The sequence below is a fragment of the Danio aesculapii genome, chromosome 10, assembly GCF_903798145.1.
Source record: "Danio aesculapii chromosome 10, fDanAes4.1, whole genome shotgun sequence".
NCBI classification, from domain to species: Eukaryota; Metazoa; Chordata; class Actinopteri; order Cypriniformes; family Danionidae; genus Danio; species Danio aesculapii.
Window position 1 is genome coordinate 11,984,250 of NC_079444.1, and position 14,805 is coordinate 11,999,054.

A 14,805-nucleotide genomic window follows, 5' to 3' on the forward strand; every position below is an offset into this window, starting at 1 on the left:
AACAAACAACAATATACAGGTGGTTACTTACTGGCCCCAGTTAAAAAATAAATAAAAAAAGAGACCATCTCCTAACCACCTTCAAAGTAACGTTCGCAAGGTGAAATTTGCAATTATTTGAGGAAAAAACAAAAAAATTCACAGATCTGTTAATAAATTATATACTCAGATACAATTTAGTATTGAAAAATATAAAATGGTTTAATTTATTAAAAAAAAGTTAATTTTAGCTGTAAAAGCGAAAGTTTTAAATCGAATTATCCTGAAAAATACAGCAGAAACAGATCCAATAAAACAGGAATGAGGTTATACTGTTTGTCTCCTTGCAACATATCCACAGTATTGACCTTATTCTTCACGCGCTGCCATTGGAACGTTAATGGGTCGAGACTTCCGGTCTCATTCACTTCCATTTATTTTTTAACCTTATAAAACTGCTCGTTATGCTGCTCGTTGTTGCAAACTGATATTTTCTAATTATATATATATATATATATATATATATATATATATATATATATATATATATATATATATATATATATATATATATATATAGTTACAAACATACTTCTTCATAGTGCAAGCAGTTTGACCGTTTTCTGCTGTTTGTCATTCCAAGTCATTTCTCCGATCCACTTGTTAAGTGTGACGTCACGTGAAGCGGGTTCCAGGTCCAAGCGCTCTATCAAACTGTACGGAGAGATTCGACAAATGGTAATGGCGATATTTATATATTTATATATATGTATATATATATATATATATATATATATATATATATATACATACATGTATGTATGTATATATACATACATACATACATACATACATACATATACACAGTTGAAGTCAGAATTATTAGCCCCCTTTAAATTTTCTTTTTATTTACATATTTTCCAAATTATGTTTAACAGAGCAAGGAAATTTTCACGGTATATCTGATAATATTTTTTCTTCTGGAGAAAGTCTTATTTGTTTTATATCGGCTAGAATAAATTAAGTTTTTAATTTAAAACTTAATTTTAAACACCATTTTAAGGACAAAATTATTAGCCCCTTTAATCTAAATATTTTTTTCGACTGTCTACAGAACAAACCATAGTTATACAATAACTTGCCTAATTACCCAAACCTAATTAACCTAGTTAAGCCTTTAAATGACACTTTAAGCTGTATAGAAGTGTCTTGAAAAATATCTAGTAGAATATTATTTACTGTCATCATGACAAAGATAAAATAAATCAGTTATTAGAAATGAGTTATTAAAACTATTAAGTTTAGAAATGTGTTAAAAAAATTCTCTCCGTTAAACAGAAATTGGGAAAAAAATAAACAGAGGGTCTAATAATTAAACTGATTCAACTAATTCAAATACTTCAACTGTGTGTATATATATATATATGTATATATCTATTCCTAATATCAGATGGCCAGAAAGCGATTCATTTTTTAGAAATTGATAAAATATTGGTGATAGTGATGCAGAAAGTCCAGAGACTGATACGTATACTATGATTTTATATAAAATCGGACTAAAACATGACTAAAAATTGGTCATAAACAAATATTTTCTCAATTCAAATGAGTAGCGGCTTGGACTGGGAAACTTATTATATTTCATGTCACCAATTTGTCACGACTTAACAAGCGAATAGGCAACTGAATCGGAAGTTCTATAACAATCGCAAATAAGTTCAATAGTAACTGATTATAATGGGTTAATAGCGTCAGCTAGCATGCTAAAATACTAACCTCAAACTTTATCGATGACTGCAATAAGCTAAAAACAAAACAAAATTCACAGATGTGCTCATAATAGCTCATAATTTCTGAAATGTATGACAGATTACAGCATTATGGAACTTTTTCTGGCCTTAAAAGGCTGCATGTAACAACGATACGCGAGTATAGCACACATATGTGCACATACACACACACACGTTTGCAATGGAGAATAGAGACCCACAGCATGCTCTGAACATTGTTGAGTTCACCGTTCATTTTTCTAATAAGCATTCACAGCACCATACATTATAACTTACATCTCATATCATATTAAGACCACATGGTACTGAGTCCCCACAAAATGCACATCTATAAGAGCTACACAACCAAAGATAAAATAAAATTAAAGATCAAAATAAATCAACCCTCTCACCAATCCCACAAAATAGTACATAAGATATTGTAGGTAAAATTTCTAAAACCTATTTGATTATGAACACATAATAAGGCACATAATAAGAAATTAGGTAAATACACAGTAAATATGATTTTTTTTTTCACCATGATTTCTTGAATGATTATAGTGGTACAAAAACCCCATGAGGTTTCAAATTTGATTTTTTTTTCTCTTCCATAAAAAAGAACAAATTACCAAAAATAAGTAACTTTTTTTCTCAAAAAATCTTGACAATCCTTAAGATATATAGACCTGAATAGTTTTGCTTTAAGACTGTAAACTTCAACAAAATTCAATTTCTTTTGAGAAGTGAAAGCGAGGATTTGAATCGCTTCAGGTGAAATCAGTCAAAGACAAAATAGTCACTGTCCCTTGCCTTGCATGAACACGAAGGTTGTTGATTGAAGATTGTGATTCAAACAGACATCGAAAGAGGATATAGCACACAGGCACCAAAGCTGCTCCCTATAGATGCTACTCAATGGGTCTACATTGACCCTCCTTGGAATGTTAAGGCCCGATTTTTGCTAAATGAGACAGCACCTCGCTTGTACGCACAAGGGAGACATCATATATCCTAGAGTCCCAAAGCAGTCGGAAATAACACACTAATAGTGACCAAACACGCATTCAGAATCACCATCTGTATGCGTGTACCACTGCCATTTCCCAAAACCTAGTAACCTTCTTTCTTCAGCCTCACACACTACGAGCGACCCGCAGTGGCAAATTGACCGTCCATTTCAACAGAGATTAAGTGACTTCCGGCGACCAGGTGGGAGTGTCGAGTGATGTAACAAAGTTGAGAATTCTTCAACTTTATGCAAATGAAGAGCGACTTTCTTGAGTGACAGCCAATAGGAGCACTAGTAGAACTCACGTGATCATTTCTCAGCTCGCTCAAAGACCAGTTGTATTCATGCTGTATAGACCTACACAGACCTGCATTTGCAGCAGGTTGCCACCCGGAGCGACAGGCAGCTATAAAGTTATTTTTTCTTATTTTAAAAAATTCCCAGGTTCTGCAGGTTGCAATGTCCTGAATTTTCAGCGCCAATCTTAAGCTAAATGTAATCGTTTGTTTTGGTTGAATTTGGAGTTTCCCGAACCAACGCAGAGCCTGGGGGATCGGAGTGAGTGCTCCAGCTTGGCCCCCCCTGATCCAGGCAGCTACAAAGTTGCTGATAGTGTGAATGAGGCATTAGACAGCATTTTAAGGCATCACAGGCTGTCCCAGACTTTTAAGATATCTAATTTTGGCCAAAATCTAAGGCAGCTCTGTATCCTTTGTGGATAAGGCAATCCCAGAATGCATTGCGAAATACAAGATAGTGGGCAAATCAAAGTAACTGTTGATTCTGAATATAGTTAGAATTCATTCAATACTGAAAAATATCTACGAACTCCTTTAATTTAAAATTTTTTATTTTGACTGTAGAGTTTGACAGTTAGCGTCAAGCTAAAACCACGACGATATATCAGTTATATAAATCAACTGATTCCGCTAAGGATGCAATACTTTGTGTAGCAAAAATAGCATTTATCAAACATCAAACAAGTGTTTTGACACTTACTACAGCAGGTCTACAAAGTGCATGATTGTTGCCACATTGCAATAACATGCAAATCCAAATGACCTGTTGACTGACCTAGCACAAGTGCAAGGGTTACAGCAGAAATTGAGTAGATAGATCAGTTTACTGAATCCATGGCCATTAGTACAGTGACTCTAAGTAGTTATTAGCTTTGGCTAGCAAAATGCTAACTTCGATTCTGTATTAATAAGCTAAAAAACTCAGTACTGGCATGTGCGGTATTGCTATGATTGGGGCTACATGCTAAATCTAACTGTACTAAAATTAACTCCTTGTCCAATGAGAGGGAGTCCGTTGTAAACTCTACAATGCAACCGACTAAGCTTCCAGTTTTACCAATGGCAGAGTCTCAAATTACCATCTCCGCCTCTGGCCTCCACTCTGTTGGAGTCAAGTTTCCCTATGTACATCTGCACTATTATCCACTTCCAGAGCACTGCAGATAAGTCACTTATGGGCTTTCATGGCATTAGAACACTACCTCAGAAGGCAGCTTGTCTATATGACAACTCACTAGGTTTGGGAAATAGGTGGCGTCTCCGTGTCATTCCGACTGACTCTTTCTTTAATATTTGGTTTGCTCAGATGCAGAGGCATTTTGTGTGGGACTGCAAGGCAAAAGAGAGTGCCACCCTCTTTTTTTTTTGCTGTGACTCGATGGGCTTCACTAAGGTTTCTACAGAGCCCATGGCTGCAAACTCTCACACCTGTGGACAGAGCCGAGGAGTGAAAGAACAGAGGAAAGAGCACAGAACCTTCTGCCCCTGTGTGACCAGATGGAAAACAAGAAGAACCAAAGAAAAAAAAAAGACTCAACTCAGAGCAAGAAGGGGAACAGAATGGAGGAAAAATGGTCAATTTCCCATTGAGAGAACGGGCTATACCATTCACATTGAGAATTTCACTTAGGAGGAGACGGAGCCTCCTGTCAGGCTGGGCGTTGCTGATTGGAGCGTTCCAGTAAGGTTGACGGCTGGCCGTAAGTGTTTATGGAATGATCGTGCATGTTTGAAAACAGTCGTCCCGGTTCAGAGGAACCTGATCGACTGGACAATGACATTGCGCGCCACTGAGCGCAGATGTTTGTCTGACAGCATTGCAGGTGCAGAAAGCCACGAAAGGCTGGTCTGTCCAATATAAAATTTCCATTATACAAGGAAAAAAACAAACAAATCACGCCATTCACTATCTATTCACAGATGCCTACCATCTGGCTATACATCTTTGCACAGTAAACAGATATGAGGATGCCAAACATTCCCCACGGTGCCTGTCTTCAATTCAAATCACTCAAAGTGCCGAGAAACAAAAGGTTTGTAAGCCGAAACAGTTGTGATTGAATTTCAAATGCACTCGCTCTTGAATCCATAGCACTCGTATTTTAATGCTACTCAAAAGGAAAAGGACAAGCCCATCGGTTGAGGCCGTCGCTACAGATTTTTTTCCAGCAGCACCTTGATGATGACGTCAGCGACATTCAGACGGTGACCGTGCGTTCAACACATCCCACATGTAATTGGGGCACTCCGTTGAAAGAGCCAACAAGAGTTAAGGTGTCGTTTTTTTTAGGGGAGGGACAGATGAGACTCCGCCCTTAATTAGGTGTGGGATAAAAAGGCCATTGGGCTACAGGAGTGTCAGTCTCCAATGTAATCAGCAAGTGTGCGATGAAGAAACCTCCTCAGCATTGACTTTTCTGTTGTGGTTGAGATCGTTCACCTTGTGTTAATTTGCTTTTCACATAAACAAAGTTGTCACCAGTAGACTATAGAGGGAGTCCTACTTCATCAGCACAGAAGTTCCCAGAAACGTCACATTGTCATGGATATCCCATGTGTCTCCAGCCCTGGTTTGGTGCGAGTAAATCAAACTCGCTCTCAGAGTTTCTAAACGTTCTGCAGTAGTCTCTTATTTGCTTTTTTTTCATTCGTTTTTCTTTTTTCTTTTGGAAAATCTCTAAAACTACCCCATGAATATCTGTAATGTTATTTTAAAAGTTTGTCAGTCAGTCTTACTCTCTGAACGATACGGACTGCTGAAGGTAGAAGGGCTGGAACGGGGAGGATGGGGAAAGGATGTGTTTGTAGTGAAGGGGAAGCTAGATGGTGGATTTGGAGAAGGACACTCGCAGATGGTGGTTCTCTCCCAGGTCGTGGTTGTGGAGGTGGATAAGAGCCTGGATGGCCTCTTCCACTGAACCCAGCTGGATCAGCGCCATCTTACGGTCCTTCCTGTCAAACATATATGGATAGTAAAAATCAGATATGGGGGATACAGGAGTATTGACCGGCAAGGGATAATTTGGGATCAACTTGTTCAACTTTTTAAGGACATTGACATAAAACAGGGATGCCCAGTTCTGTTCCTGAAGATCTACCTACATGCAGACTTCAGTTACAACCATGTTCAAACACAGCCATCTGTAATTACCAAGATCTCATTGAGCTGCTTGATCAAGGTTAGAGATGAACTTCGAGAAAGAAGATCTCCAAAAACAATGTAGATGTCCATTCTTGCTCCCAAAAGGCCAACCTCCAGAGTTTAGGTATATGTTTTTCCCCCATAATTATTCTTAAATTTATTAACAGTAAATTTAAAATCCTTGTACTCTTCAGCCTTTAGGACAGGGGTGTTCAAACCTGCTCCCATAGGGCAAGATTAATGAGACTTGATACACCCACCGATACACCTGATGTCTAGAGAATCTGAAGACAGTGATTAGCTGATTGAGGTGGGTCTAATTAGAATAGGAGCTGAAATCTGCAGCTTGGTGGCCCTCCAGAAGCAGATTGGACCTCACATCTTTAGGATATTTCACACTGCGCTTAATCCAGTGCCATCTTTAATTAAAATAATGGCTAACACTTTAGTTTAAGTCACAATTCATGCTATTACCTACTGGCTTATTACCAGCCTATTATTAAGTTATTAACGGTTTATCAGTAGCTATAAAGTATAAACTGTATCTCTTATCTTTCCCAAAACCAAAACCCAACTATTAATAAGCTGTTAATTAGTCGTTTATTTAGCCAAGAGTCCTAGTTATTGGTTTGTCAATGGCATGAATTCTGACTTTAAATGTGGTGTTACCAAATAACGTCATTAACCCAGATAAAGGAACGTTTCACACTTATATTTTAGAAGTAGGGGTAGCATCACTTTTACCCAGGGTTATGAAACCTTGTTCTGCTTTCTTAGGCTAATGATGATGAGGATCAATTGAGGATGCACAACACTAAAGCCTTAGATTCTGTTTATACGTATGCAGTTTAGTTTTGAAAGCAGAAGTGCAGCTATCCACAATTGCTGCAAGTAAACATGTCTTTTAGACTGCATAGTGTGGACAGAGATTGTTTTTCTGAAACGCAGTAAAAACGTCAGTCTGGATGAGGAGCGTTTTAAATCTAAAATGCCAATTTATAACGAACTAGTGTAAACACAGCCTTAATGTAAAAAAGATCTCAGATGCTGTGTTTGTCCTATCAATGACACTGACACCAAAAATATGCAAACAAGGATGTTAACCGAGAGTTCAGGTTAACACAGTGTGAAACCTCTGTGCACTGAATATCCAGGATTAATTGTAATTTCTGTAAACTTTGAGTATTGTGAAATGTAAAGTGAGATGCATTTATAGAATGACTTAGGGTTCAAGGGTGAAAATCCCATGTTTATGATCTAAAAACAATCATCATTTTTCTCCTTGTAGTTTCGGAGGAAAGATACAAGCAGGCTATTCCCTGTCTGATACAGTTGAGAACGAAAAAAAAATACAACAATGAGAACTCACTGGAAAAACTTGAAGGCCTTGACGGTGTATCCAGAACTGGCAAACAGATCTTTCAGAAAATCATCCGTGGTGGAGGGACTGGAAGGTGGGAGGAAAGCAACAACAACAAAAATAACAATGGTTACAAAAGACGTAAATAGCACCTTATCTGATACCAACAATAATTCACAGAATATTGGATAACTTTTAGTAGAGTGAACTAACTGATTATTATAATATGGACAGGCTAATACTAGTAATTATACTATGGGCATTCAACACTGCAGTAATATGCATAATAGTTTTTTGTTTTTCAGTAAATGTAAAATTAGCATACAATCATATATCAACATAACTAGACTCAGAAAATGGTGTTTTATGTGTGTTCAAATTACTTATTTAAAATGAGATGAAAACACAATTATTGAGTTTTTTGGGTGGACAACTTAATTATTTTATGTTCAAACCACTAACTAATAACTTAATTTCTTCATGTTGTCCCAACACAAATCGATAAACAGATGCATTACTATACTAATTATCAGAAATGATCAGATGTGCTCCAACATAAGGTACATTCAAATCAAGACTTAAAACACATCTGTTTAGCTGTGCCTTTACTGAATGAGCACTGTGATACTTCCGACAGATTGCACTATTATGTCTTTCTTTTCTTTTTCATTACTTTATAACCTGTTTTAACACATTTGAATCTGTTTTAATCATTATTAATTCTTTTAATTTTATTTTCTTGTTTCGTTTATTCTTGTTTATGTAAAGCACTTTGAATTACCACTGTGTATGAAATGTGCTTTATAACTAAACTTGCCTTGCCTTAATATTGTACATTACATTCGCACAAGTGAATAAGTGGCTGGCTGCAGATCACTTAATGGCCACCGTTGTCGCTAATAACCAATGTTTCTGAACTCTACTAAAAAAATCTGACTAAACACCTATATTTTGTGTACCATGCAGAGTATTTGGTGCCTCGTGTGGGTGAATGTCAGTCACTCACGGGATATTTGAGAGGTGCAGGGTGGCGGAGGGAGGGAAGATGTTCTGGAAGTTCTTGGAGCCGGGCTTTTTGAAGCGGTGCAGTGGGCTCCCACTGAAGTCTTTGGTCAGGCCCTGATCCTCCTGACCCTCTCTGGGGAGCTGCACCGTCTGGTGCTTTGAGATGGTCACACGGATCACCTTACCATACAGACGCTGGCCATTCAAATGGCTCATCGCTTTACAAGAAAAACATCAGCAATAAGATTTAATCATCAGGCACATCATGTTACACACTTACACTGAGCGCATCGTTTTCTTACATTTGAACAATTAAACTTATGTATCCACTAAAGCCTAAAGTTCAGTACCATATATATCAAAAAAGTTCTTTTCTTCGAATTTGATTACGTTTATAGCCAATAAAATTTTTTTTGGTTTGTTTGATTTATATGCTGCTAAGAAGACACCCCAGAAGATGGGTCAAGTATAGCCTCCTCATTGTTCAAAATGAAGAAAAAATATTACTTTATGATCTTCATTTTAATAAATTTTAGGGTTTCTGCAGGTCAAATTTAAAACTTTTTTTAAGACCATTCATTCATTTTCTTTTCAACTTAGTCCCTTTATTAATCTGGGTCGCCACAGCGGAACGAACCAGCAACTTATCCAGCACGTTTTTACGCGGCGGATGCCCTTCCAGCCGCAACCCATCACTGGGAAACATCCATTCACACACATACACTACAGACAATTTAGCTTACCCAATTCACCTATAGCACATGCAAACTCCACACAGAAACGCCAACTGATCCAGCCGAGGCTCGAACCAGCGACTTTTTTGCAGTGAGGCAACAGCACTACCTACAGCCCTTTTTAAGACCATTATGAATGAAATTTTAGACTTATACAAGGCTAAATGCTAAAAGATTTTTTCTAATGGCCCGGTTACTTCTGTAAATAGTTTTAAAGGGATGTGTTGCTTTAGTTTTCTTTCCCTGATTAGGGAAGTTAATTTGCTGTACAAACAGACTGCTGTTGTGAATTGTATCTTTTTGCAATAAAAAACTTAAATATAAACAAAAAAGTTTTAAGATGGATTATTGGTGATTGGGTGTCAGCCCAATAGTGTTCATTAGCTTTACTTGTACACATGAAAATTAAGACCGGTTTAAAATGTTTTAGGACCTACAACACTATATTTGAGTGAATTTAGAACCTTTTTAAGGCCTAAAATTTTTGTTTAGACTCTTTAAGACCCTGCGGACACCCTGATCTGTATATATACTGTATGTATATGTGTGTGTATGTGTGTGTGTGTGTGTGTGTGTGTGTGTGTGTGTGTGTATCTATGTATATATATATATATATGTGCAAAGTTTCTTATAGTCAGTAAAATGTTTGTTGAAGGAGCAGTATCAACAGATATTAAGCAGACAGTCTACTAATACTCAAATGGACCATCATAATAAAGTGTTACCGATAGACAGACAGACAGACAGACAGACAGACAGACAGACAGACAGACAGACAGACAGACAGACTGATAAATAGATAGATGCATATTTTTATATTTTAAATGTTATTTCTTTTTGCTGTTTTGTAAACGTACTGAACTTTTTGTGACCCGTTAAACCCCAGTACATTTATTTATAAATCAGTAGTAAAACGATTTTGGTAAAATCATCGTGTAATGTTTTTGCCAAACTGTTCTTGCATAAACTGAATAAACCTTTTTGCATAAATCATGGTTTGAAAAAGCATTTTATATAAATTCATACATGAACCACGACATAAACAGCTCACAAAACAATTTTTACATAGACTATTATTTCACTTATACTTTTGTCAATCATTTGCAAAATCTTTCTTATGTAAATGTATTCATAATGTATACATAAACTTTTAAATGATGCACAAAAGCATTTATCTTTATGCAAATTTGTATAAATGAACTGCAGATTGGTTCTCACATAAATAGCTCTATATAAACGGCAAAATCCTTCTTAGGTGCAATGGGCTATATGCACACAGACTTTAAATTTTCAGCCAGGCAGCCCAAGGGCTTCCGGTGAACTGTCCTTCCGTTACAAAATCGTCACGTTTAAGATTTCTTTAAAAATAAGTGATCTTCACTGCCTGTTAGATATACGATATGAAGTGGGTCTTAGATCGGACAAGAAGCACTGCATTAAAATCCATTTCCCCCCACCATGTCCTTAAATTATGACAGTTTATTTTACCCCAGTATTTTCAATGGTGTTTCTGTGCTAGGCTGTTGTTACTGACGGCGCTAGCAGTTACAAAAGTCTTTCATCTCATTTTATGCTTGAACAACTTAATGAATGCTTAAGCCTATTTAACTGAATGTATTGTACTTACATTACAACATCGATGCCGTAAAAACAAACTTGTGAAATTGAAAATACTCACATTAAGCTTTCACCGGAAGTTTTATCATTGGCTTTTAGCTGTGCATAGAGCCCATTCGAATCAACAGTAAAATTAAAATGACTTATTATAAAATAGCTACTAATTAAACCTAATATTTACATTTTTGCATGCTGTATCATCAGAATTGTTTTAGAAATTTCTGTGTAAACTGTAAATATACAACATCTCAATTGAGAAGTTCTAAAAGGAACTTTAAAACATTAAAGTAATATATACATGTTTTTTTGGCAAGACTAATATGATCTCTCTCAAGCATCGCAACAGAAACTATTCACGGCCTTTCATGAGTAAATAAAGCTTCATTCAATTTCTCCAACCTCCATTACACAAGATACTAGCTATAAAAAGCTGCAGCCAGTCTGTTTTAATGCAGCCACACTACAACAAACCATTTTAATAGAGAAATGTCATTTCTACAAGCGTGTGGATTTGTAGCTCAAACACAGACACAGAATGCGCATTTAAAGACGACTGATCAAAGCATGGAAACACGTCAAGATGAAAAGGTTTTGTGTGTACTGCCTGACGTACCGAGCTGGGCTTGCGTGGCGTCCGCCATCTGTATTAAAGCATTCTCTTTCTTGTTGAACAGAATCTTCACTCTGTGCACATCTCCATAGACTCCTGTGTGGATAAAAGAGAAACGTTCATACTTTACGCTCAATCAGGATTTATAGCAAATAATATGTGATCCGCAGATCTCGCTCTTTCATTATTAAAGGCAGAACCAAACGCACTGATTTTACAGGATATCAGTCTGATGTTGACAGTTATTAAATTGCAGGCACAATAACCGCGTGCAATACTGCAAAATTTTGGAAGATTCATGTGACGGGTCACAAAGCGCAATCTGCAAATAATCTCCCGCCGGTGTATTTGTAAGGAAATGGTCTCATCGCTCAGGCTGGATCCTCTGTAGCCTTCATAAAACTCAGCCGTCTGCACATCTAATCTGGAGGAGAAATAAATTCATCCTTACCGAATAAAATGAAGAGCTCGTGTGGCGATATACTCTGCAAGAGAGAGGGAACATTATCAGAGAAATGACTCAGGAGCGAGAAGATGAAATGAGTGAGTGTAAAATGTATCCAGAAACATTAATAGATGTGGTGATTTGCTGTGAAACAGGCTGAAACACTGATACGCTTCAGTATGAATGCTGACCGATAACACTGCAGTAAATAAAGTATTAGAAGAAAGTGTCTTGAGATAGCAGTAGCTGAGGCTGAATAACCAAGCATAGTAATGGCTTAGATATAATTATAGATTATATTATATTATATTATATTATATTAAATTATATTATATTATATTATATTATATTATATTATATTATATTATATTATATTATATTATATTATATTATATTATATTATATTATATTTTATTTCATTTTATTTTATTACATTATATTATACATTTTATTAATCAGGGGTCACCACAGCAGAATGAACCGCCAATTTATCCAACATATGTTTTATGCCCTTCCAGCTGAAAACACAACACTGCAAAAAACCCATACACTCTTGCATTCACACACATACACTACGGCCAATTTAGCTTAGTCAATTCACCTGTAGCACATGTCTTTGGGCTGTGGGGGAAACTGGAGCACCCGAAGGAAACCCACGCGAACACAGGGAGAACATGCAAACTCCACACAGAAATACCAACTGACCAATCCGGGGCTTGAACCAGTGACCTTCTTGCTGTGAGGCGACAGTGCTAACCACTGAGCTACCATGTCACCCTTTAATTTAATTTAAATTCATTTTAATTTAATTTAATTTAGATTTTAAATGCAAATAAGCAGTTTTCTAAGCAGTGTTTAGATGCTATTCTGACTAAAACAACAAAACAAGCAAATCTCATGTATCCAAAATGTCAGGAATTACCAGTACAGAATAAATCCTTACATGTTGCATAAACCGGAGCTAGATAACAAAGGAGAGGAAGAGCTTGTAATTTCTATAGATATAGATAACTTCTAGGCAAATCGAAGCACAGCTCTGCTGTCAGTGCACACATTAGCAATGTATAAAGTATGGCAACCTCAGCCACATTAGTATGCTAATGAGCACATTCAGAATTGACCTTTTGGAAACATCTCAAAATATGAAGAATCAAAATATTGATTTTAGTGCCAATATCTGTATAGTTATCAGTACTAGTCAAAATGTTATTTAGTAAAAATTTACTTGAAAGAATATAAAGATTCATTTGAATTAAATAAAATATAAAAACAACCTTATTTTATTTTAGATTCAACTTGATGTAATAAAGTAACAAATAATATATTCTTCTTCTTCTTCTTCTTATTATTATTATTAATATTATTATCATCATTATCACTATTTGGAAAATGAAAATGACAAAAGTTTTTTAAATAAAAACTTTAAATAAAATGAAAAGTATAAATATGAAATATAAAAAATGTAAACAAACGTTAAGAAAACTATATGCATACTATTTTGAAATATATATATGTAACATTTGGGGCATTACGGTGGCGCAGTGGATAGGACAATTGCCTCACAGCAAGAAGGTTGCTGGTTTGAGCCTTGACTGGGTCAGTTGGCATTTCTGTGTGGAGTTTGCATGTTCTCCCCGTGTTGGCGTGGGTTTTTTTCGGGTGCTCCGGTTCCCCCACAAGTCCAAAAACATGCGCTATTTGTGAATGGGGTAAGCTAAAATTGTCCATAGTGTGTGTGTGTGTGTGTGTGTGTGTGTGTGTGTGTGTGTGTGTGTGTGTGTGTGTGTGTGTGTGTGTGTGTGTGTGAGAATGAGAGTGTATGGGTGTTTCCCATTGATGGGTTGCAGCTGGAAGGGCATCCGCTGCGTAAAACATATGCTGGATAACTTGGCGGTTCATTCCGCTGTGGCAACCCCAGATTAATAAAGGGACTAAGCCAAAACGAAAATGAATGAATATAAAAATTAATTTGAATTAAATTAAATGTAAAAACAACCTTATTTTATTTAAGATAGTTTTCAATTGAGCAATGATTTTCAACTTGATGTAATACATTAACAACTAATATATTATTATTATTATTATTATAGTAATTTAAACTGAATTAAAATATTGTAATAAATTATTTATAAGACACTTATTAGACTAGAGTTAGTTTAACTTCATGGACTAAAATAAGTAAAACTCTAACAAAATATAATAACATCTGTTTGGAAAATGCAAATGACAAAAATACAAAACGTTATAGAGTTTAAACTTTTTAAATAAAAACTTTAAATCAAATGAAAAGTATAAATATTAAATATAAGAAATGCAAACAAACGTTAAAAGAAAATTACATGCATATAATTAAGAAATATATATGTAATAATTGTATTACATAATTGTATTACACAACTGTAACAATATGTAACAACACATTTATAATAGCTCAATAACTATATATTGAAAAATAATAACTCAAGACACCAAAGTGGTACAGTCTAAAGCAGGGGTGCCCAAACCTGGTCCTGGAGGGTTAGTGTCCTACATATTTTATTTCCAACCCCACACTTGAACCAACTAATCAAGTTCTTTCTAGGTATACTAGGTAAATACTAGGTCAGGGGTGGGCAAATTTGGTCTTGGAGGGCCGGTGTCCTGCAAAGTTTAGCTCCAATACTAATCAAACACACCTGAACATGCTAATCAGTGTCTTCAAGATCACTAGAAATCTACAAGCAGGTGTGTTTGATCAGAGTTCGAGATAAAGTGTGCAGGACACCGGCCCTCCAGGACCGAGTTGCCCACCCCTGGTCTAAAAAAAGACTGAATTTTCAAAACCATTTTACTG

General features: G+C 36.0%; 1 protein-coding gene across 3 annotated transcripts in view; it reads right to left on the reverse strand.

Moving 5' to 3' along the window:
• Positions 1 to 837: 837 nt before the first annotated feature.
• Positions 838 to 14,805, reverse strand: part of ptbp3 (polypyrimidine tract binding protein 3) — a 119,229-nt gene continuing 105,261 nt past the window's right edge. For all 3 annotated transcript variants that reach the window (XM_056466614.1, XM_056466616.1, XM_056466617.1), the window contains 5 exons: positions 11,979 to 12,012; positions 11,531 to 11,623; positions 8,568 to 8,784; positions 7,571 to 7,648; positions 838 to 6,011 (listed from right to left, as the gene is read on the reverse strand). In XM_056466614.1, the coding sequence (XP_056322589.1) occupies positions 5,879 to 6,011; positions 7,571 to 7,648; positions 8,568 to 8,784; positions 11,531 to 11,623; positions 11,979 to 12,012 (555 nt within the window). In that variant the 3' untranslated portion in view covers positions 838 to 5,878. The remainder of the gene's footprint in view (positions 6,012 to 7,570; positions 7,649 to 8,567; positions 8,785 to 11,530; positions 11,624 to 11,978; positions 12,013 to 14,805) is intronic.